A 25865-nucleotide genomic window follows, 5' to 3' on the forward strand; every position below is an offset into this window, starting at 1 on the left:
CACAATGGTTCTGTATATTGAAAAAGAGGCCTTTCAAAGAAAGATACCATAAAGACTCTGGCTTTAAATGTTTCCCTAACTTTCAGGCACGTCTCCTATCTCAGTGGCACTGGCATCTGCCAATAGTACAGTGTCACTTACAAGCACTCGTGCGGTGTTTGAATAGCTTGAAATACATGCCCTTTGCACCAGGCAGCTAAATCTCTGCGTGGTTCATACTGCCACCATATGAGATCAAATACTGCATCACTGAAGCCTTTCTGCACTTCGCAAATGTGACCCCTGCTGTGTGAGGAATGCCAAGTTTCCCCTTCCTTTAAAGGAAAAGGGGCCCTGCCTAACTGAGTTTGTCCATCCAAGTTTCCATGGTTTCTCACATAAGAAAAAGGTCATCACTGGCGGAATGAAGTATAGCCAATCTGAAATGAATCCACTTCATAGTATCCCAAAAAATTCCTTCTGTACTCCTACCAAGTCTTTGTCTTCAGCTTTTTTTTTTTTTTGTAATTGAGGCTCAGTGGATTCTTAACTGTTTATGCCAGGTGCCTGCATAATTCACAGGACAACAGATGAAGTAAACATGCATAAGTGTAATAAATTTAATTTCTTTTATCTACTGTGCATGGATTGATCTATGTTCTGTCTTTAAACTAGCAGTTATGAAGGACTGTTTTTTATTTGCTTATGAATAAAGCAGATTTTTACATTGCTATATGAAAAACTATTTGCTTCCCTTGTATTGCCAAATGTAGTGTGCTCATTTTATCTTTGTCTTATTTGTTTGACCTCTCTCCGCAGTCATGGACTGTACTCCTGTTAAATAGTTTGGTTTCTACTTCTCTAACACCTCACATAAGAAAATAATGTCCTTTGCACCCACTCAGAGTTGTCTGGCTCGCTATAGATGTTGGACAAGTCTCTTCATTTCTGCATTCTCTATCTACAAAATAGGAATAATCATGATACATTGCTTTTGACTGGTAAAATGCTTTGAACTTCTCAGGAAGAATGGGTTGTAAAAGAGTCTAAGCATTCCTTCTTTCTTCCATGAACAATAAATCAGAAACTGCCATTGAGCTGGGTTACTATATATATACACTTTTCAGGAATCCTTCCAGAATCCCTCTGTTTCCTCTCTGTTGTGTTTCAAGAAATGTGCAACTCATCTAGATTAGGCAATTGGGAAGCATCCCTTTCCATAGGCTGTTAACACCACTTCTGAAAAAAAATACCAACCCTATATGAGAATTTTTCTCTCTAAGGGCTATTACTATGATGTTTCTACCAAAGTCTCTCTCTTTCAGAGCAAAGGTTTGTGTAGCTAGCTCTGGGTGACTATTTTTTGTTGGAATAGCTAGTAGTTTCTAGCATGCCTACAGTCTGTGGGAGTTTTTGAGTCTGTTCTTAAAATATCCTTGATTTTCTGCCATGACTCTGAAGTCAAAGGGAGTCTTCCCAGAAGCTTTCTGTGGTTGACTTGTTGAGGTAGTGACTAGTAAGTAGTCTTAATCTGAATATGAAAGATGTAAAGCAGAACTGATCTGAACCATGGTTATTTTCCTGTGTATGTTAAGGAGATCATCAGGTTTATTAGTGTTGGAGGGGCGGGATTGGTTTGGGAGGGTTTATAGATGCAAAGATACGGGTTGTTTTGTCTCCCTGTAGGCCTTTCAGAAAAAATCTGAACATTAAGAGATTTCTTTTCCTGTACTTTACTTTCATTTGTATGAAACAATAACTCAGAATATAGTAGTCTTGATTCTATTTTGGCTTTGTTTTATTCAGAGAAGCATTTTTAGTGGCTACATTTGCTTACCTAGGTTTTACTTGAGAAGTGAAAATTTCTAAGCTGGGCCAGAAGCTAGGAAAGCTCAAAGCTAATGGTTGTGTTTGCATTAGACAAGACACAGTTCAGTGAGATGCAGTGTGCACCTTCATTGTCTGAATGTGAGCAAGCAAAATTGACACCATATGTGCCCAACTGTAATTGCTCCAAGAGGGGAAAAGAGAAACATGTCAGAACATTTGAGTAACACCTAATTCAGCCCACGGTTATAAATAAAGCTGATGGTTTCTTAAAAACAAAAGTAGGAAAATATTATGGTTATATTATTCCTCAACAGCGCTTCCTACATAGGTGAACTTTATTACAGAGACAACGCGAGTGAAAAGAAACATATAACAACTTTTTATGGTATTTTTATGTTATTTTATTTTTTTCGCAGTAAATAAAGTGGTTATGAGGCTCCAAGGAAAACGGCCCAGATGTTAGTGAGTTGTATGAAATTTAGTGGAAACAAGCTGTAAAAAACATAGTCATAAAACAGCCTGTCAATGCCACACATCTGGACAATGCAGCTGTATGTTCCCGCTGCTGTCATCACCCTAAGAAAACTCAATAGCCTTATTTCACCCCAATTAGTCTGCATACCAACAGAATCAGAATTACACAGGGAGGGGGTGTATTTTCACCGAGACAGACCCTCTCAAATTCTCTTCAAGAAGTTTTTATCTTTCATTCAGGGCTAGCGCCTCAGACACTAGTCACTTTGTAAACAGTACTCCAAACCGTTCCCCTTGATTTGCTATCTGTTAAATGCTTTTTAATTTATTACTTTATAATAAGTAGTTGCTTAATGTCGCTTCTTTGTTTAAAACCTAAAAAAATTATGCTTTACTGTGAGAACTGTGTTTCTGTTGACGTTTACATAAACCATAGAAGCTTTCTCCATTCTAGTTTTATCTCATACTCTAGCAGATATAACTTCCTCTGAGGTCTTAGGAACCAAAGAATCTCATCTTTCTGAGATGCTGTTTTTCTGAAAGTGTGATCATTTTGACCCATGCATTGTACAATACGAGACAGCACTTCCTCATTTCACCATGCAAAATATATGTCAAGTTCAATACTAAAACTATATAAGTAATAGTTATTTTGGGGTTTTTTTCTCTGCAGGTGATAGAAGTAGCCAAAGCTATTTTGGATAGGGGTGAAGAAATTCCTGTAACACTAACTGGAAAGCTGTTGAAATTTCAACTGCTTTGTCTCAAACAGAAGGACCTTCAGAGAAGAGAAGCTGAAAAGAAGGTACTATAGTATGCCTTAGGGAGGATGCTTAATTAACTGTATGAAGACACTTCTATTCTTGTGCAGTTTCCATAAATTCAGCTCTCAATTACTCAAATGCAGGTAAGACAGGGAAAAAAAAAAAGAAAAAAACATTGTGCAAGAACTCTTCACTAGAGCGAAAACTATGTCTTAGCTGAGTCTTAAGACCAATAGAGAATAGAGCTAGAGACTGTCTACAGCGGAATATATCTCTGCTGAAGTAAAGGTAGGAGAAGTTATTACTTGAGAGGTATCAAGGACAGATGCAGAGCAGCACTATGAAGAAGTTATTATTATGAATCACCTCTCTGGAGGAAGTTTAGAGAAGTTACCTATTCCATCCTTCAGCACTAAGGCAGGATAAAATCTACATAAATTATTCCTGGCAGATGTTTGTTGAACCTGTTCTTAAAACCTTCCACTGCTGTGCTTTCATTTTTCTGCAGTGATCAGTATTACTACTCAACTGTCTCTACAACGTAGCCATTTGGAAAAGCTTTCTAACCTTATCAACCCTGCTCTGATTTAAATGACAGTAAATGACTGCTTTGCTTCTCACTGTGTATGGGGACAACAGTTCTTACCCTCAATTCTGCAAAAATCTATTACATATTTAACTAAACAGATCCAAATATATGTCATGATTTCTAGTTTCTGATTATGCCTGTTCCTCTCCTCTGAATTCTCTCCAAATAGTTCATATCTTAAAGTCTGCTTCTCAGAACTGGGTACCACATTTTCCAGTGTTCCCAAAACTTTCTTTCACATATTCTCCAAGCTTGTCGCTGCTAGCTCCAAGATTCCCTCAATCAGATTGCTTATGTGTTCTAGGAGGAATTTCACCAAGCTTGCACAGAATCACAATCAGACCAGATCTCTAATTGCTTTCTAGCATCTGTAATTCAAAAAAAACCCCACCTTACTGAACAGTTTGTCTTTGCTATAGTCCTTTTCCAGCAAACATTCATGCAGCTGAAGACAATTATCAGAAAGTCATGTAATTACTGCAATAGTTTATCCTGTTAGTTGATCAAAAACTATAATGTAAAATGTGATGACATGGAGACTAAGCAGTCTAGGCATGTAAGAGATGCACGAAGAAAACAGTTTCATGGATTTTTGTGTAGTTAAAAAGTCTGCAAATTCCTTTATCAATAATTCTATTTGTGGGAATAATTGGTGGTTGAAGTACAGGGCACAAGCACAAGAACATTAAATGCTAGGTGATAAATTAAAGTTGCATCCTGTTCCCATAGAAGTCAATTGCAAAATTGATTAGCAAATGCTAATGTAAGCCACAGAAATATGTGAAGTATCTGAGAAAAACCAATGCATTTTCAATCCGAAGAGAAATTGAGAGGTTGAACCTATAGAGCACTTTATTTTTTTTTATAGTGAAGAGTGAAAAAATGGCTAGTATAGATAGTCGTTATTGAAGGTTGAAGAATCTCTGAAGCTTGCAATTTCTTCTCTGTTTTAGCCAAGCAATCTGGAAAAGTTGTCACATCCTGTGGATTGTATCTGTATCAAAGCGTGACAGGCAAACATGAGAGCAGCAGTTGAAGGCAGAGACAGTGTCAAGAAATGGGAAGGCTGTTGGCCATGGGGATGCTCTGCAGTACAGAATGGGCAGAAATGGGCTTTTAATTTAGAATCCTAACTCTAAATTGTCTGCCATAAAATTTTTAATTCTGTAGTTGGAAAACTAGCTTGTTTGGGAAAAATGCAATTGCCAACAACTCAGGGGTTGAAACCAGGATTTTACTAGCAGATCAGTTCTCAGAAAGCCAACATAAGTGTCCATTGTTTTTTACAATAGACACCAATTAATAGAATGGATTGGCAGAAGAAAAACAGCAAGTGAATAAACAAAAAAACCCCCATTATTTCATTAGGAGCAGAAGCTTGTTGTATATTGACAGGTGCATGCATTTAAATTATTATGCAGAAGTGTCTCTGAATTAGAAAACTGAGGTAGTTACAGTCTGTAATATGAAGCTTAAAATAACAAAATTACAGAATGTAAAGCTAATGGAAGATTAGAAACTCCACAAAAAGCTGCACCTTGTAGGGAAGGAGAAATATGACATTGAGAAGAAAATGAAAGAGTCTTAGAAAGGAGACCTTTTACTTCCTGAGGTATTAAGGTCACCTAGTGTTCTTTGTTGGAATCTTGGCAAATTCTGCTTATTTGAGACTTAATTACATAAAATGATGCAGATGCAATAGATGAAGCTGATTGTGAGCTTTGTAGCCTGATGATTGTGTCATCTGTTTTGATGATCAGCTTAGAATTCAAAGTAGTACTATCACGGTCTTTGGTTTGAAATGTCCAAAGTGGAAAATAATGAAAGCGCCCAAATCCTCCATGTCATAGCGCAAATAGTTTTAAGAATCTCTTGAAGACATTTCTAAATTTTACAGAAAGGGAATGCATGAAGAAGGGAAAAGCAGGAAAAGATTTTCTGATTTGGTTTTGAATTTGAACTAAATACAACTACTACAGCTGGAAAGTCTGCTTTTCCAGCTGTATCTAGGGAAAGCAACTGCCCTATCTCATTTGTATGGAGAGTTTTTCTCATTGCTTTAATAGCCTTTAAAGTGACACCCGCAGGACGGTAAGTTAAGTTAATATTGTTTTATTGTATTAAATTTAGCTTTACAATCCTTAAATGCCATTCTTGCATAGTTAGTACATAGTACTACTGCTGGGTAGAAATAAGGTGGAGGCTTTCTTACTCTTACAGCGCCTCACTTTACCTTAATATATTATGGATTATTTTAATTTTAGACTGACTCTGAGCTTTCTGGATTTATAGTGTGAGGCTTTGGGATACTTACAAAATCTTTTTTCATTCTTTCCTCTTAAATTACTGAGCAGAGCTTAATGTAGGTGTTTTTGTTTGAAAATAATGAGAATGGCTGTGTAATATCCTGTGTGAAATGAGCACAAGACTCTTGGTTCTAGTTTATGGTAGACATATTTACATCAAAGAAAAATAGTGCTGGTACAATTTTACACCCTACTCAAGAGTGTTAACAGAGATGCTAAAAACTTAATAGAAATTGAATTTTTTCTTACTTCCCTTCCGTCCATGGGAAGTTTCTAGCTGATGCAAGTGCTGTAGTGGCAGCAACTAAAGCACAGTGATTCTTTACTCATCTTTCTACCAGTATGCATTTGATTAATTTGTAAGTATAGTGTGTACCTACGTCTCACAGTTCCTTTTTTAATGTGAAGCCTTAACAGTATGATTTAGTGAGAAAATAATAAACTGAATGGTGTGTTTGGGAAGGATAAAGCAGGATGTTCAAGACAGCTTCACGCCATCAACATTATGGTGGTTGAGAGGAAAAAGCATTCAAATAATGAAATTGAACCACTAAAATTTTACAGCAGTCTGCCCTTTGTTCTGCACAAAGGCTACAATGAAAACTTAGTTTATTCATCTTGTCAGGCAGAAGAAGAGCAACAAAAGGAAAAACATGGAGGGAAAGAGAAAGCTAAACCTCCTGGCAAGAAGGAGAACCTTCATAGTGCCAAGACAGCTGAGAAAGAAAAGAAAGGAAAAAATACAGAAGTAGCATCAGTCACCGTTAAAAAGGACACCCAATTGAAGAGACGAGGAGAAGTGGAAGAGGAAGACAAATACATTGGTATGTAAAAAATGCAAATATACTCCTGATAAACTTGCTAGAAATCTTGCAAGGTAGCTTCTAACTGCATACTTTTTGTTCCATGTTGAAAGATCAAGATCTATTTAGCAATATTAAAGTATTGCCACTTTGCATTTGAAGAGGGCACTGTGTTCTGCTCGGTATTAGGATAGACTGTGAAGTCCAAGATATAGAATACAGATGAAGTATATGTAGCATGTCAACATTAAAATGTTTTGGCACATGTAAGAGTAAAAGAAAGTGGCTAAGCCAATCCTACACAAAACCTTTCTTACAGAAAGATTTCAGAATAACTAAATGTATTTGTGTCAGTATCCAAAGGTGTCTTTCTCCTTCTATTATGAAGTATAACAGAGCTCTCTACCATTGTCTGGGGATGAAGCCAGGTTCTGTACAAAGGGCAATGTGATTTCATTTGCTGTCAAACCATGTAGATAGAACTAAGACCTGAAGAAATCTGCTCCAGAAATGAGCTATACGAGGTAAAGAATGATATGCTAACTAGTACTGAGAAAATCTTTATTCCTAATACATAACATCCATGGTTACAAACTTCACTGGAACAAAAAATATTGGAGAATATGCATATCTCTCCTTTTTAAATCACAGTTATATTTAATTTGGAGCACAGTATGTTTGAGCTACATCAACATAAACAGGATCTCTCCTGCTGGAGAAGCACTTGCTGATTTTTGGATGCATCATGTGTACCTGCTATTCCCTAGTTGAACTGCTGCAGGCTTTCCTAACTCTTTCATCAGACCTTCTTCTGCATCTCATTCAAGATCAATGACACTCTTGAAGCATCTAAAAAGCATCAGTCCAGGTGTTTAGAGAAAGTCTGAATCTTAACGAAGCTGACAAAAGCACGCAAGAACAGAGCAGTAGCTATCTTTGCATAGCTCCTCATTTTTTTCAGATAAGGCTTTGTTATAACATAATTCTTTTGATGATTTTAAGGTTTTTCAGGGCCTAAAAAAAGTGTTGAAAGAAACATTCATGCCTCTAAGAATCCAAGCTGAAGTGATGTAGAGAACTCATGCCATCTTACTAAAATTGGTACAGTGTGTACAGTATAGTGTGGCTTTGAGTAGGTAGTAAAATGCTTCCACGAGGCCCCGTAGAAACAATTTTACCAGCTCCAACATTTTTGTTCCCTACTGCCTTCAGGGATGGGCAGAAAACATTAGGTACCTGTATAAGATATCCATGCTCTGCTGCCTTGTTAGTCACAGTTAATGAGAAGACAAAGTAAGGAAAACACAAATTACCTTCAAAAACTAACAGCCAGGAAAAGTATCCTTGTTTAGTATGCTTAGTACCTTTATATTATGAACTATTATCACTGCTGTTAAACTATGATTTTTATTGACTGGGATTTGTCTCATTAGTCCCAAGGATATTTACAAAATAGCATTAGTTGCAGATTACCTCAAAGGTGAAGTTATTGAGGTGTTTTCTACTTGGTCACTTGTGCTGTATTTAATTTTGCAGTCAAGACTGTACTGAGATAAAGCCATTCTGCACAAATCACCACATTCATTGTGCATCCACGTGGTTGAGCTTAATAATAAACAAATTGATTCTGACTCATACAAAAAAAAAAAAAATTGTATTCAGTGGATTGATTTTCCACTGAAGTGGAAAGACACTGAAAGTGTCTGAAGACGATAAGGAACTACCTAACAATGGGAAAGGTAATCTGACCTTGCTACTTCCTTTAGTCCTGCTGAAGAAGACAGTGAGGAGGAAGCTATAGCCCTAAGAAGGACAGCAGCCCTCAAACCCTTCACTGTAGGCTACAGGAAAAACGTAACTTGTTTTTTTTATGGAGAGGTAATAATTTCTTCCTTCTTCCTGACAGTTCCAGCTAGAAGTCCATACCAAGAGAAAATTAAGTCAAGTATTGCCAAAACTTCTGGACACTATTCTAAATGAAATTAAGTGTGGTGAAACAACTGTGTCAGGATTTTCTATCTTTTCTCAAGAACATGGCAATCAAGGACCTCATGATAAAGCTTTGTTTTGTGTCTTGGGACAAAGTGGTGCCAATGCCATTTCTCAGTGTCAAAAACATGTAGATCTATGAAGCTTTTATACTGAGAATGTAGTACTTTAAAAATCTTCATGCATATTCCATACTTTTTATAAAGAGTCTGAGCAGAAGACATGAAGAACCTTGAGTGATCCTTAAAGTTGACACAGTGAAAAAAATTTTCAGCACTCTTGGCCACTCTATTAGAATCATGGAATCATGGAAAAGACCTTTAAGATCATCAACTACCAAGTCCACTACTAGACCATGTCCCTCAGCACCACATCTGCATGTCTTAAAAACCTCTGAGGAATGATGACTCAACCACTTCTCTAGGCAGCCTGTTCCAATGCTTGACAACTCTGTCAGGGAAGAATTTTTTCCTAATACCCAATCTAAACCTTTGCTGTTTATATTTGTTTTAATATAGCTGTACCAAGCAAAAAAAAAAAAAAAAAAAAAAAAAAAAGGAGAAAAATGTCACAATTTTTACTCAAGAGTAATCTGAGCTATATCTGTTTCTGGTAGCTAACAGTCATTTTATCATTCATCCCTAGTACATTATCACCTTTCTGAAATGGAATATTTCTGCTTTTGAGTAATCTTGAGATTACTTGCATTGATGTCTTTCATGATTTGAGTATGAACTAGTCACTGATTATTAGAACTGACTGAACATTATCAACTTGTCATGATTATTAGCATAATCATAGTTATAACTGTTGAATGGCAGGGAGTCTTTCTTCAGCATGTATGCGTTGGAATTTTTGGATCTCTCTAAGTCACTATGCAGATATCATCTGTCTTTTTTGTTAGAAATCATTCATGCTCAATAATTGTATGTGCTTGTGCTTTTTCTTCCTGCAATAACTGAGGCATCAAAATATGTAGTTTAGTTTCAGTACTAGCAGTGATACGATCGACTAGTTTTCTTCTGGTTTTGATTTTGCTTTAATGCATTTTATGTACTGGACTGTCATAGCTGCTTCCTCAGTCATTTTTTCTCCAAATTCCAAAGTTCTTTTATGTTTACCTAATGTTACAAGGACAGGAGAGACAATCGTGTTGCCAGCTTGCTGCTACCTGCTGCTCCAGATGGTAGCAGCGTTTGCACAGCCCTGGCTATAGCCTGGCACTGACATCTGCCTGTGCTCAGGTATACCTTTTTTTCTGCCCTTTTTTTCTCCTTTGGATTAATGAGTCCCATGTGCTAAGTGGACTAAAGGACTTTTAAGTGTGTTGTGTTAGTAGGCATATACTCTATTTAATGCTAAATAGAGTATAAAACTGTGTTTTGCTATTAGTGCAGGATGGTCTGCACTAATTGTTTGTTCCAGAGTTGATGAAAGATACAGGAGCTTCAGCAGACAATTTCAGTTGTCTCCGATTAAATAACAATGCTGGATGAATTAAATAACCTGATACCTATCTGAATACCTGTATTTCTCCATGGGCCATAAGGGAATCTATGCAGTTAACTTAAGACTAGAATCAAGCTTCTTAGAGGGCTCATTTTTACTTACATGATGCTTAACCTTATGCTTTCACTGAATTCACTGAATTTCACTGAATTTTTTAGAGTTGGAAGGGACCATAAAGATCATCTAGTCCAACTCCCTTGCCGAAGCAGGATTGCCCAGAGCATGTCAGATGCTTTGGTACTGAAATGTTGCTATGCATATTTCTACAGAACTAATAAGCCTGAACAGAGCAGGAGCAGGCACTTCATGAAACTTCTCATCTGCACTTTAGGATGGATTTGGATATGCCCCTTGCCAACTAAAAGGACTAGCATAAGCTGGTATTACCAGCTGATGAGGATTTTGACAGGGAGTCCATCTAGCAAACATGAATCTGTTGGGCAGGGAGCAGTCGGCAGTGAGCCAGCTTATACCTGCAGCTAATCCGTCAGAGTTATTACAGCTAATGTAATCTCTCAGCTAAAGCACAGTAACTTACTCTGTGTGTGCTCCCTGGCCAGCTTTATGCAGGATGAAATAGGATAGCTTAAACTACCATTAGAGCATGTAAGTATGTCCTGCATTCTGGTTATAATCAGCTTCTCCTGTTTTTCTCCTAGTACTTCACCAAACAATTATTACTTCTAACTTGTATTCTTTCTGCTGAGTTCTAGGTGGTTTGCTGCAGAAGACTTCAGTCTAACGCACGTAATATTTTGAAACTTGTATGTAGTTCATAGATTCATAGATTGGTCCAGGCCGGAAGGGACCTCCAAAGGTCATCTAGTCCGACCTCCCCGCAGTCAGCAGGGACACCCCCAACTAGACCAGGTTGCCCAGGGCCTCGTCGAGCTTCACCTTGAATATCTCAAGGGAAGGGGCCTCAACCACCTCCCTGGGCAACCTGTTCCAGTGTTCCACCACCCTCATGGTAAAGAATTTTTTCCTAATATCCAATCTAAATCTCCCCTTCTCCAACTTAAAGCCATTGCCCCTCGTCCTGTCGCTGCAGGCCTTTGCAAACAGACCCTCCCCAGCCTTCCTGTAGGCCCCCCTCAGGTACTGGAAGGCCGCTATGAGGTCTCCCCGGAGCCTCCTTTTCTCCAAGCTGAACAACCCCAGCTCCCTCAGTCTGTCTTCATAGGAGAGGTGCTCCAGCCCCCTGATCATTTTGGTGGCCCTCCTCTGGACCCGCTCCATCAGGTCCATGTCCTTTCTATATTGAGGGCTCCAGACCTGCACACAGTACTCCAGGTGAGGTCTCACCAGAGCAGAGTAAAGTGGCAGAATCACTTCTCTGGATCTGCTGGCAACACTTCTTTTGATGCAGCCCAGGATGTGATTGGCCTTCTGGGCTGCGAGAGCACGTTGCCTGCTCATGTCCAGCTTCTCTTCAATCAGCACCCCCAAATCCCTTTCCTCAGGGCTGCTTTCTAATACCTCATCCCCCAGTCTGTATTTATACTGAGGATTGTTTCTTCCCAGGTGCAGAATCCTGCACTTGCTTTTGTTGAACCTCATAAGGTTCATCTGGGCCCACCTCTCCAGCCTGTCCAGGTCCCTCTGAATGACATCCCGTCCCTCTGGTGTATCGACAACACCACACAGCTTGGTGTCATCTGCAAACTTGCTGATGGTGCTCTCAATCCCTCTGTCTATGTCTTTGATAAAAATGTTAAACAGTACTGGTCCCAGGACGGACCCTTGAGGGACACCACTAGTCACTGTTCTCCATCTGGACTTAAAGCCATTGAGTACCACCCTCTGGGTGCGACCATTCAGCCAATTCCTTATCCACCGAACCGTCCGCCCATCAAATCCGTATCCCTCCAATTTGGCAAGCAGGATGTTGTGAGGAACTGTGTCAAAGGCCTTACAGAAGTCCAGATAGATTACATCCATAGGTCACCCCTTGTCTACTGACCTAGTCACTTCATCATAGAAGGCCACTAGGTTAGTCAGGCAGGACTTGCCCCTAGTAAAGCCATGTTGGCTGTCCTGAATCATCCCCCTGTCCTCCATGTGCCCAAGCATGGCATCCAGAAGGATCTGCTCCATGATCTTCCCAGGCACAGAGGTGAGGCTGACAGGTCGGTAGTTCCCAGGATCCTCCTTTCTACCCTTTTTAAAAATGGGTGTGATGTTTCCTTTCTTCCAGTCTGCAGGGACTTCACCTGACTACCATGACTTTTCAAATATCATGGAAAGTGGCTTTGCAGCAGTTGTCCCAATGAAGTTATAAAAGGAACCATTTCTCTAACCTGAATTCATAGTATCCCTATATAGTCAAGAAAAAACTGAATTTTGTTTAGCTGTTGAATGTCCTTGCTCTAAACTGTTTTGCTGTGTTTTGAACAGATGATGAACCAGATGATGGTGCCCATCATTACTTTATAATTTTGGATTTCCACAACCTTCAGCTGTTGCTTGTGATGTTTGAGCTTGGGATTAACATTTCAAGTATAATTAGAATTTCTTCCGAGAAGTATCAGCCCTTGCAAACGTACTTGGAAGCAACTAAACTTGAAGGAGAATCTTTACTTTCACCCACAGGTAATCTGGTCATATGAAAAAAATTGTGTAGGAAAGAGACTATTTTATATGCAAGTAAAGACTCTTCTTGCTGTGTTTTTCTCCCTCCCCATGCCTTGCGTTTTGTGCATCCTACCTGTGAGCAGCTGTGTTTGCCAGTGCAAAAATGGTATTGACATTGGTTGGTCACCAGAAAAAATGGTTTGCCAAAAAACTTTTGCCAAGTGCAAAAACTTGACTCAGCTCGACAGTAGAAAGAGGGACTGACTAAGCAGGCAGTGGTTGCAGCCATAGTTTTCTGCAGCAGCCACCAAAGAACAACATTTTATCAAATGCATACTCTATGAATCATTAGCCAGGAGGGTGTGTTGCTAAGCAAACTTGGCTCATTTGGTAATTTCAAGGTGATTTCAGTGCACAGCTGGCTACTTTGGGACTGTGGCCCCAGCCAGAGAAGAATATACCACAAAATAGCACCCTGCGGTTGTACTCAGCTGTCCCCAGGCTGTAACACCTCTCTTGAACTGGGATCCTAGTGAACAGCAAGCTAAATATGAGTCATCAATGAAGACTAACCATACTGAGCTGTAGTAACATAACCACTAGATTAAGGGAAGTGGTTATTCCCTGTTACTTGGCTCTCATGAGAACAGAGTTCTGGGCTTTACAGTACAAGAAAGATACTAATAAACTTGATTGAGTCAAGCAGACAACCACCCTATGAAGAGTGGCTGAAGGACCTTGGTTTGCTTGATCTGGAGAAGATGCTATTGGCCTTCTTGGCCACCTGGGCACACTGCTGGCTCATACTCAGCCTGGTGTTGGCCAACACCCCCAAGTTCTTTTCTGCCCAATAGCTTTCCAGCCACTCTTCTCCAAGCCTGTAGCACTGCATGGAGTTGTTGCGACTCAAATGCAGGACCCAGCACTTGGCCTTGTTGAACCTCATACTATTGGCCTTCGCCCATCAATCCAGCCTGTCCAGATCCCTCTGTAGAGCCATTGTACCCTCAAACAGATCAACACTCCTGCCCAGCTTGGAGTCATACTCCGATTAACTTAAACTATATTCTATTTAAAGATTTGCCTGCCATTCTCATTTATATTTGAGAACTCATAAAGAGCAAGTGAGATAGCGGAAAAAGAGGAAGTGGGAGAGGAACACAAATAGCCAAGGCACTGTAATCTGCTTAATTTCTGTTTCTGAAAAAATACTGGAACAAATAATATATAACCACTTAAAAGAAAAATGAGAAGATGAGTAACAGCTAGTGTATGCTGTTCAAGAATGAATCATGTCAGACAAGTTTAATTTCCTTACAAAATGAAGTACTGGTCTTCTGAGCAGAAGAGTACTCTGTGTTGTATATTTGGATTTTAATAAGGCTATTGCACATGGTATTGCAGTGAGCAAGGTAGGTCTAGATGAAAATAAATATATAGTAGGTGCAGTCCCATTCAAAAATCTTGGCATCTGTAGAGAAACTGTTAAAAGTTTACTATCAAATAGAAGGATGCATGGAGCTAACTCAACGGAATTTGTGCTGAGTCTGGTATTTGTTATTGTCGTGGGTAGTGGAATAAGGGTTTTGATTCAAAGGCAAAATATTCTTGACAGAATAATAATCTGAAAAAAAGACTGTTCAATTTAATATAGACAATATAGCATGCTTATGCAAGAATAATTAAATGTACAAATAAAGGCTAGGAAACACATGGTGAGATGACAGTTTTGAAAGATAAGTTGTAGTGCTGACTTCACAAATGAACATGTCAGCAATATCACTAAATGCCACTAAAAAACAAATATTCTCATTTTTAATCTGGAGATGGTATGTCCTAAAAGATACCTGAAGTAATCTTACCTCACTGTTGATTTGAATGATAAGACCTACTAAGAAACATGTGCCAATCAGAAAAATGCTAAAAGATGGAAAAGAAAATTATTAGGGATCTATAAAATGTTACCTATGTGGAAAAAATTGGAATTGTTATCCTTAAGTTTAAGAAGAGAAAGCTGAATGATGTAGTGGAGAAATTATAAACATTTTCAAGTTTGTAAAAGGCTAGGACAGAAAATTAAGATTTTAAATTGCAATAGAGAAAATACACTGTATCAGGAAGAAATTTTCCCAGGTAAGGTTAGTGAAGTACTGACATAGGAATAATATTGAGTCTTTGAGGCTTTTAAGGTTATATTGAGACAAACATCTGTCAGCACTGATACAGGTATAGTTAATTGTGCCTTGGAGCAGGCACTAACTCAAGTATTTTGTAGTCAAATTACTTAGAAAATAGATCATAGTTGATCATTTCAATAATGTACAGAGAAACTTTTAGACGGGAAGACATTTACCTGTAAATGAAATTATGTTCTAGCATTTCTGTTGTTCTTAGCATGAATACACATGAATCATGGATTAGAGACCACAGCTTCCATGTTCTTTTCCTTCCCAGATGTTTGCATCCCCTAATGGCTTTCATTTTGTGCAGTTACCAAGTCAAGCACTGTTAATAGCCTTTCATAGGGTTAGTTTTCTGTTCCTCTAATCAGTCTAGTAGCTATGCTACTACTAATTCAGCTTTTCTGAGGGCTAATGAGAAAAGACATACGAATCTCTCACCCTGAAAAAATGGAATTAGTTTTTCTCCATTTCCGCTGGAAAAGCGTGACCTGATACATCTTAGTGATTCTAGGATTTCTGTTTTCACAGTGATGGTTCAAAATCACTATGCATTGTATTAGTAAATACTAGATGCTTTTCTTCCACTGTTAGATGATAACAGCTTTTTTGTTGGTGTTTTTTCAAAATCACATAGTGTACTGCTGGGTGCTTATTTCTGTTATGGAAGACTTCAAGGTAATTCAGTTCCTTTGTAGGGTTGTGCTAAATATCTTCTGTATTGACAGTTTCCCCCTGCTCCTGCACCTTCTTTTGGGGTTACTCATGAAAACTTTAATTCATTCTCAGAGGGTTTACATGATGGAAATATACTTGAGGAAAGAAAAGTCTTAGGATTGCAAGCAAAAGAATGAAGAGGTGAGGGAGCAGTCAAGGGCAGAGTATCTAATGATTGATCCTGGCAAGCTGTGATGTTTCTGTGAAAGGGAAAACTTAACTGTCATGCACATTTGTGTGGTTTTTTTATTATTAAACTATGGAGCAGAATTAGTAAAATGTTATTCTTCTATTGTGAAACAGGAATGTCTAGCTACAATGTTATGAGCACAGTGCCATTCACCTTTCATTCAAAAATGCAGAGATTAATCCATTGGCTGAGCAGCCCTAGATGCTGTTACACTGCTGAGATGTGCTTTCAAAGCTGAGTCTCTTTAGGGGAACATTGTCACGGTGAGGCATTGTCCTATTCTTAGTCATATTGTACCTTAGTCTCCTTTTACCCCAATTTCCACACCAATAAAATTGTGATAAGGCGGCTTGCTTACTCTATACTTAAAGAGCAGGTTCGCCAAGGTATGTGCTGGCAGCTTTGGAAAAGTGCAACCTGGGATTTTTATATTTCCTGGGTTTCAGTCATTCACTGCTGAGGTTTAGTTTGGAGGGGAGAGGCAAGGGTGTGGTTTTGGTTTTGTTTTTTATTCTTTCTGAAAGAACTACGATGTTTTACTGAGACTTTATCTTCCTGGAGTTTTTTAAATCCCAAAATTGGGTGTCAGATTTTTTGCTGAGACTCTGAGGATGGGAATATATCAACAGTACTTACGGAAGACTAATATATGATTTGTGCTTTTTGTAAAAGGGAGACATTATACCATTATTGAACTAATACTTATACATTTTAGTTGTAGAAGCAGAGAAAACAAAGAAGGATGAAGCTATCAAAGACCTGGAAACATTTTGGAAATACCTGGAGCCAGTTCTGAACAGTGGAAAGCGTGGATCAAGTCTCTTTGATATTGCTAGACTTCATCATGTAGTTAAGGAGAGTGACTTTCCTCCTGATTGGTCTGATAGAGAAATGCTGGTCAGTGGATCCTGCTTTCAAAATGCATGGCATGCTTTGGGATTTATAACATTTAAGACCAATTTAGAAATGACAGGAATTTTAGCTTAGTCTTCTATGAAACAACCAGAGTAGTTAGTATATTTGTAATCTTGAAAAAAAATTATTTCCTGTGTATCCAACAAGTTTATTCAGCTTGTATTCACAAGGAGTTCTTTGAATAAAAATACTTGATTTGGAGTTTCTTAATATTGTAGGCCAGAACAGCAGAGTTTTAAAACAATTTGAGGTATTAAATTTTTTCAACATCTTTACATAGACCCAACTTGGAGCTTGTCAGAGAGTCAGATGTCTGTATGAAATAACACAAAAGTTGTATTTTTGTCCTCATAACAGCAGGTCTACTTACTGTATCTCAGAACAGTCACATGAGAACAAATTAAAATGAATGTAAGAACGCTTTTTGATATTTGTTTTAGCATACCCAGTATCGCTTCTTATTGTCCAACCTGAAATATGGATCTGGCTAATTACTCATTATAGCCTGATGAGTCAGGACTATTACCAGGCACTGCAAGAGAAAGTGAACCATTAGAAATTTTGTCCAGCCTGGATTCTCAAGTATAGTTAGATAAGAGTCCAGTATTTTTCAATCCACAATAGCAGCAGTAAAAAATACAAACTGCTAAAGCAAAATAAAGCAACATGGCATAATTTAACCTACTGTATTTGTGGTCTATATTGCTAGGGTTAAAGGACAAACTACATCCTCCTAAACTTATTTAGAGTACAATAAGTCCTGTATACAGGCAGTCTGGTGAATTAGGAAGTACCTTTGGTTCTGGAGGGATCAGAATTGAGTTTGGCTAAATCCACAGTGGTTTCCAAGGCATTCACTAAAAATGTCTCAGTTGTGGAAATGTGTAGGCTTGCTATTTACAACATTACTTATCATTATATTCGTGATCTAATCTTAAAATATGAAGCCTATTTTGGGAAAGAAGTTTTTTATCTTGTATATCTTCCCAATAATGACATCTTATGGCTGTTGCTACTCATGAATGTCCTACAAGCGTCTATATTATGGCTGAAATAAAAGAAAAATGATCTGTCACTGAAAGTGTTTCAGCAGCTTTTAGTTGTAATTCCACATTCTTCTGTATCTCAGAATTCAGCAGAGCTCTAAAGAAATAGGAAAGTGTGTAAGTTTTTAAAGAAACAGATGGGAAGAATATAAGTTTTGAAATCATAGGTGGATAGAGTAAGGCTGTTCTGCTGCACTTGCTGGAGAGTCTCTGAATCCTAGCTTGCTGCATCTCTGAAGTCCAGGATATACAGAAGGAAAACTATTGTGACAAATTTTTAGACATCAATATAAAAATGATAGAATATTACATACAGCAAGTAGTCTCCACTTCAGATTTCAGATTTTTAGAAAGGAAAATATTTTCAAAAATATTATTCATAGTTCAAGTCATTAATGGTTAGACTCAGTAAACTTCTGACAAGCATCTCTGTCTGTCCTGAGAAAAGGAGAGAAGCAAGCAAATTGAATCACAAAATTGTAATGATACTAAACTTTGCATGTGTCTCATTGAGTAGTGCCAGGTTTTTTTACTTGTAACTTTGTAAAATATCTTCTTTAGTTTAAAAGATTGCTCTTTCAAAACACTCCAGTATTTTAATTAAAATTTTCCTGTGCTCTAGTGGTCTCTCTTAAGTAATATATGCACAGAAGGTTTTTATACTAACCGATTCTTCAGAAGAGTACTGGATTGGAAAAACAAAGGTGCAAGAATATTAACTCTGAAAATTCCGTTTTCACAAATAGACATTCTCTCCCAAATATCTCCTCTAGTCTTTAAATGTTATGAAAACTGAGACAAGTATCCCATAACTGATCAGTGATTTGGGATGCTTTTTTTGAAGTGCCATAAAGAGGGTCCAAGTTGAAGAAAGCAGATGCTTAATACTGCTTAAGGCTCAGTTAATATATGTAGTGCTTAATGACAGTTGTGCTTCACGTTTTATTTTAGGAAACTTAAAATTGAGACATCCAGTGTTGATAGCTACCTCTTAGAGGCAAACGTCTTAATACAAAAGACTTCTCCTAGTTTCACAACAGTGAAACTCACTCAAAAAAGGACTGTTGACAGACATTATCTAAAAATTATAATAATTTCATCTTTTCCACAATGTCTAGGATGTGCAGAGTAAGAATATGTCCATTAAAGCCACTGAAACTTGAGAGTGGCATGTGGTCTCAGATAGGGGTTTGGTATTTGTACAAAAATATTTTACATTTAAAATAGCGGTTGCTATTATTCCTTTATCTTATTTGGAAGATTTTTGAACAGTTGTAGATCTGGTAGTTAGAGAGCTAATGACTCGTGTGGCTAAGTTACATGACACTTTTGTATGCAGACTTCATCTTTTGTATACGTTTTTCTGTCATAGCTTGCATTTGGAACTGTGCTGTTTGAAAGCATTGCTTGCCTAATGTATGACTGCCTGGATTGGAGAAGACAGCATTCTAACTACTTGGAAAACACCAGGTTTATTAATGTGCCTGCATTATCAGAGAGCAAGTCGACACAACCACCTGTAACTGAGGCAAGGATCCTCCTCTTCTTGTGGAGAATAACTACTTATAGGCTAGAATTGCTTGTCTTATTTCTGCACTCAAAAATTCACCTTGGACGATCATTCCATGGGTAATTTTCTGTGAATAAAATTGGGTTTTTTGTCTTCAGTATTTAAAAACTCAAAAAAATAGAAAAAAAAAATAGCCAAGCATTGAGGAAACAGAAAAAGGAAAATCTGAAGGATCATACAGGCATAAGGGATCACGGGTGTAAAAATTCCTTAAATAGCTTCTGATAAAACCTTCTTGCATCTGAAAAATCAATATGCCTGCAGAGCTACTGTGTCTTGTTGTATATCTGTGAACTATCAAAAAAAAAAAAAAATCATTAGTTCTATGCAAGATCAGTTTCTTTAGTCTAGATAAGTAACCAAAGCGAAATGAACTTAATTTCTCCCACCTATTTGTGCAATACTAATTTGTTCTACTGTTTCTGAGTTTTATATCTTTCTTTTTATTCCTTTAGGTACAACCAGCATCACAGATTACACCTTCAAAGAAAAAAAGGCAAGCAGAAGAAATTCTGCCAACAGTAAATTTGTCACAGGGTATGTCTAAAGGATTAAAGCACTCATCTGTAGCTGTTCACTCGGTCATACCACTCACTCGTCTGACAGCACAAATCCTTGAAATTATTTGCACAGTAAGCTGAAGAGTGTGATTTGGTGTTGTGAAAGTAGTTTCTTGGTGAATACATTGTGATAGTCTCTGGAAACTGCAGTGGTGGTAACTAAGCTCTTTAGAAAATCACTCTTCCTATCTATCTTGATGCAGTCCTGAGTAATGTGTTCTAGGCAATCCTGCTTTAGCAGAGGAGTTGGACTAGATGATCTCTAGAGGTCCCTTCCAACTCTGAGAATTCCGTGATTCCTAGTCACAGTGAGATTTGAGTTCTACAGTAATGGACCTCGTTAGTCTTTTTTAAGAAAAATTGTCTGAAGGTTGAACTGGTTAGTAATATAAATTGTCATTTCTGAAGAAATCGATCTTAATGTTTATCTCTTATTACAACAGAGGAAGAAGCTTCTTTTTTGACTACTTCTGTGGACATGAGGTATTACAATGACTTGCTCAGTCAGATTCCCGAAGAATACTTTTCTATACCCTTAATGCTGAACTGCATGTTGGAACAGGTGGGAATATTCTCTTTGCAATGCCTGTGGCTAATTTGTCTGAGACCTGGAATAATGAATTGGTCAAAAATCAATAAATCTCCATCTGTTCCAGCCTAAAATAAGAGACTGTGCATGGAGGCAATGACCAAGGAGGTTCAATGCAAAGGAATTACAACTCAAAAGTGACATCTTTGGTTCTCTTTTGTATTGTGCACTTAGCCTTTATATACAGTGTTATTCCAGAATTCTTTTTTCAAGACTAAAGATCCAATACAATCAATTGAGGAAAAAGGTGTAATTTCTTAGCTAATTTCATAACAAGTTTTCATGTCCTGCAACAATGTTATTGATACTGAACTTTTACTGTTTTACTCAGTACAAAGGTCTTAGGGCAAGTCTAACATAAAAGTGGCATATATCGATGCTAGTGCTAGACAGATATGACTTCTGTTGAGTTCAGGCATGATATATAAGTCAGCAGAGACCCCCAGTATGATTTGAAAATCCTCCTTCTTTTAGAATTTCAGCCCAATCTTCTTTTTTTTTTACTTTTTGCAATTTAGTCTGAAAATCGACTCAAGCAAAAATACTCAAAATAAGGTCTGACACCTGATACACAATCAGTTTTTAATTATCTGTGTTCATTAGCAATTCTTAACATTTCAAGTTGGAAATATTTTTCTTCTCATCCTTCCAAAAGTGAATAATAGGAGAAAAGATTTAATTCTGTTTCCCATAATCATTGTTTTGGATAGGAACTAATATAGTGAATTGCATTTTTGCTGCTTGCTAGAAAAAAAATGACAGTTTTCTTTCCTGAAAAAAATTATGAATGTATGTTTAACTTGTAGCAGGGTCTGCTTGGTAGTTTTAATGAAGTTAAGTAGCAGTCATACTGTAATGAAAACTAACATATATCATGTTTGACAGGTTATTGCAAGTGAAGAAGACCTTACACCACCTAGTCTGGTGGTACCAGAGCCTCGGGCAGATGGGCTGCATCATACCATTGCAGATCATATAGCCTCTGTTGTTCCTTCTCTTTCCCTTTCTGAGAGTGAAAAAAAGGTTTGTTTTGTCTTTTGTTCATTTCCTAAAGTGACAAATAAATCTGATTATTGGAGTTTAATACATCTTTCTTTTTTAACAGAATCTATATGAATACTTTTCTCCTAAATACAGTGAAAAAAAGACTGTAACCCCGAAGTATCCTCTCTTATTTAACTACCATGATACCCTGGCTCAGCGTTTGCACCTGCTGAAGGTATAGTGCTACCTATCATATATAAACAGTTCTGAAGCCCACAGACAGTGAATACTCACTGCACCAGAAAGGACAGAGTGGTGTTTTTACAAAGCAGAACAGTATAGCCTAGATTTTTCCTACTGAGATAGACACACTAAAACATGTTTAGTCTGCTTAAGAAGCAATGAGTTACTGCTACTGACAGAGGACACATCACAAGCATAGAGCATTATTTTAATTTCAGTGATCCGTTTGCATTATTAATAGGAAAGTTTAGCCTTTGGCATAGATGAGAGAGATTACAGCACCCTGTTTTACTGTAGTCAAACACTGATGAAACTATGAAAAATGACTTACTAACTTGATAACAGTGATTTAGCATGTAGAATAGATTAAATACTTAGATGTAAAGAAGTATAAGAAAAGATATAGAGGTTGTTAGTGAACATAGGAAGTATATTCAGGTTGACTAAAAAGTTGGAGCATAGTGTATAACCAAGACATTGCTAAATTCTAACAAAGGCAGAAAGGTTGAGAGACTGCAAGGTTTGGAATTATTGCAAAGTAACAGTTCCTAGACTTTCTGAACTAAAAAAACCACTGCGAATTTCTCAAATTTTTCTGAAGCCAAGATGTAGTTTTACCATTAAACTTTGCCTGGCTTCGTGAATTACAAATTGTCTGTGGAATACTTTGGCAACCATTGATTAAAACAGCATTCAGAAGCAAATCAAGCTTGACACATTGGAGGTATTCAAGTAGAAGGCAGGATTGAGCAATCACCCAGAGAGATGCCCTTAGTAGCCATATGCTTGATGTATATGATATACTTGCAGAAGAGGAAATTCAGGATATAGCACAATGTCTGAGGAGTGGATAGAGGAAAGAGATTTGGAAGATAAGAGTCCAAGAAAAAGGTACTGTAGGTGCGCAATACTAAAAATATTGAAGCTGAGAGATACCAGTAGGTCTCAAAAGATAAATGCTTAAATATATAGGGATGCTGCTGTCACAGACTGATCAATGAGTTTACAGACTTCATTACTATGAGAAGTAGCACAGACCAGCTGACAGATACATGGAAGGTACCTGCTGCCTATACCATATGTTCAGTACATATTTCTGTATTCCAGAATATTTAAGTCTTGCCAGCACAGGGAGATATCTTCTAACAAGTGTCTGTTATTATGCCATTGGTTATTCTCTTAGGTATCTCATTTTTTCTGCCTAAAATATCTGACATCATGATTCAAAAACATACTGTGAGCACATGCTCAAATTTAAGTTTATGTCCAACTGACTTAAGCACATGCTTATGTCTTTTGCCACAAAAAGGCTTCTTTATTCGAACGTATTTTTTAGAAATCCACTGGTGTGAAAGTTTACTTTAACTCTGGTACTTTGGTTTTTGTTCCAGGTCCAGGGGAACTTAAATCTGGAAAAAGTCGAACGTGAAATGATGGATAAACTGCCTCTTACAGAACTTACCCATTTCACCCTTCCTTCAGCTGCAAACAGCACTAAACGCTTGGCCAGAGTTCATGAGCTCATGCATTATTGTACCAGTGGTAAAGTGATTTTTTTTTTCATTGATATAACGTCTGTGTTTTTCTTCTGGTTGATAATCCTCTTAAATAGCAGGAATTTGGGGACAAGTTTTTTCAGCTGCCTAAAACCTTCGCAAAATTTCCTATTTTCACATTCTTCCTTATACCTTAGCCTGTTATACAAGTTAGGGTTAACTTTAGACCTCAGTTTCATGGTTAATGGGAAAGGCTATATGAATATTAAATACTGCATGACTAAGATCTGGAAGTATGTTAGAACTCGTTTGTTTATTTATATTCACGAACATACAAACACTTACTAAATCTGTGAAAAATAGTTGTACAAGTTGCTATTTTGATCCTAGGACATAGAATGCATTTTGGGAGACACTGACGTAAACTGTATGTTTATTTACCAAGACCTTTTTGGTGGAGGAGCACATGTATCTTAGGTAGAAGATTTCTATTGGACAATAAATGGCTTTCAGAATGTATTCAGTGTAAGCTGTTGGTGTTAATAATGAAATGGCTTCTATAATAGTCCCTTTATCATACCAAGAATACATTCGCTTCTTCAACCATAATCACTTTTGTGATTACCTTTTCTTGGAGTGCACATGTAGCCATGACATACACTGTGAAACAATACCCTTAGGCATTTGAAAGTTTACTCTAGACTACCAAGAAATACTATCCTCCAAATCCCTTTGGTTACATTTATGCCATCATATAAAGTACAGGATCTGAAGGTACTCTCCCAGCTATTCAGTCATCTAATTCCTTGTGTTGGATTAATTTACACGCACTGCATTGTTTGTTGTTGTTGATATGTTCATTTTGGACACTAAGCTATTAAGGTATTCTGTATTGCTATAGCATTCCAGCTGATGGGTATCAAATTTGATGGTCTTCACTGGACTATACTACACTGTCAAACTCTCCCAACTGTTAACTTAGCTAGCAATGTCATCACTTTTATCAAGAAGGTGATTAATTTGAACAGGAGATGAGATATCCAACATTTTCAAGGTGCGTGATGTGCTTGGGTGTTTAACTACCATAAAGAGGAAACATTTCAAACTGAAGATACTGTTTGTATGATTTGGACACTGAACTAGCTGCCTTAAAATTCAGTCCTTCTCGTGATTACATTGTTATATGGACACCAATGCATACACCATAAATAGGTTTTATTACTGCCTTTGCACCTTGCATACTTGTTTGTAAATTATGTGTAAAATTTTGTCTGAAGAGAAAAAAAAATTGATAATTGGTTTGAGAAGCTACAGATAATAAAATAGTTTATGATAGCGGAAGCCTTTTCATGAACTGAAAATAACTAGTTGTTAACCGATTTGATATAGTCTACTCAGTATTTTTAATCAACACAATTTATATAAAGTTAATGAGCCAGGAGGTATTCAGGTGTAGGAAGCACTTCATTTAAGATGGATTAATAGTTAGGCATATCATTTTGCAATTTGGAAGCATTCAACTTTGAATGCAGTGTAAAATGTAGCTCACATAATTTGATCCAATACCATTAAGGAAATTGTTGGCTTTTGCAGAGTTGCCAAGGACAATACACTTAAATAGTCTTCTATTTATCTTCTGCTGAGCCGTAAGGACGTTTTCAGTTAATGATTGTAATTCTTTTATAGAACTTCTGAGTCAGGCTGAAGTAGAAAGAGCCTTCAGAGTGTTTACTTTTGAAAGCCTGAGGCTGACTGAGCTGAGTGACTCTGGCCTCCTGGAGAGCTCTGGATCTATGGTTGGAGGTGATTCTGAAGTGTCTTATATCCCTTGGAATAATCCAGCCAGGTTTGCAAGACAGCTGAGACAACTCTTCCTTATGGAAAAGAAGCTTAACGGGAAATCTCCAAGAGGCTCTGGTAAAAATCTCTCTGTTTACATTACTCCTGAAGAATTTGAATCCACTATTTATTTTACTATATCATTTGCTATTGCAGGGCTGTGATTTTTCTTCCTTGTACAAATCACCAAATTTTCAAGTATTGTATAGTCTGTACATTGAGTATCTATGTAGGAATACTAGAAAAAGACAAGAACTAGCTATTTTGTATGACAACAGTAGCAGTTTATTTAAGCAACTCTTTAAAATGATATGTGTAGGAAAGTATGTAGTAGAAAACTATTTTATTGCTTATGACATCAAATATATTTTATAGACATAAAATATTGAAGACATGCTTAAATACCTTTCTGAATACAGGCTCTTGTGAGTTACGATGGCAGCTGAATCTTTACAAAGTCAGTAGCAACCACAGGATGAAATAAAAAATGATGCATGAGGTTAATTAGATGACTATTACTGTATTAGGAAAATGCAAAGAATATATAACGTACACATGAGGATTCTAGAAGGTGATATAAAAAGTTGAAAATTTAAAAAAAGTGTGCTGTACGTTGTAATTACATGTGCATACATACCTTCTACTTTTAATTTTTTTCTTCCACGCTTCCCTCTTCTTTCACGTAGAGGTTAATCCAGTGTAGAGTTTTGACATTCAAA

At 37.4% G+C, this 25865-nt stretch overlaps 1 protein-coding gene across 1 annotated transcript in view; it reads left to right on the top strand.

Moving 5' to 3' along the window:
- SPAG17 (sperm associated antigen 17) overlaps positions 1–25865 on the top strand; it is a 105616-nt gene that overhangs the window by 16726 nt on the left and 63025 nt on the right. The window contains exons 4-14 of the mRNA XM_074149430.1: positions 2957–3088; positions 6568–6766; positions 12641–12835; positions 16620–16801; positions 19238–19393; positions 19891–19972; positions 20439–20557; positions 21470–21607; positions 21690–21803; positions 23203–23353; positions 24994–25224. Coding sequence (XP_074005531.1) covers positions 2957–3088; positions 6568–6766; positions 12641–12835; positions 16620–16801; positions 19238–19393; positions 19891–19972; positions 20439–20557; positions 21470–21607; positions 21690–21803; positions 23203–23353; positions 24994–25224 — 1699 coding nt within the window. The remainder of the gene's footprint in view (positions 1–2956; positions 3089–6567; positions 6767–12640; positions 12836–16619; positions 16802–19237; positions 19394–19890; positions 19973–20438; positions 20558–21469; positions 21608–21689; positions 21804–23202; positions 23354–24993; positions 25225–25865) is intronic.

This window comes from Numenius arquata, chromosome 1 (assembly GCF_964106895.1).
Source record: "Numenius arquata chromosome 1, bNumArq3.hap1.1, whole genome shotgun sequence".
Classification (NCBI taxonomy): domain Eukaryota; kingdom Metazoa; phylum Chordata; class Aves; order Charadriiformes; family Scolopacidae; genus Numenius; species Numenius arquata.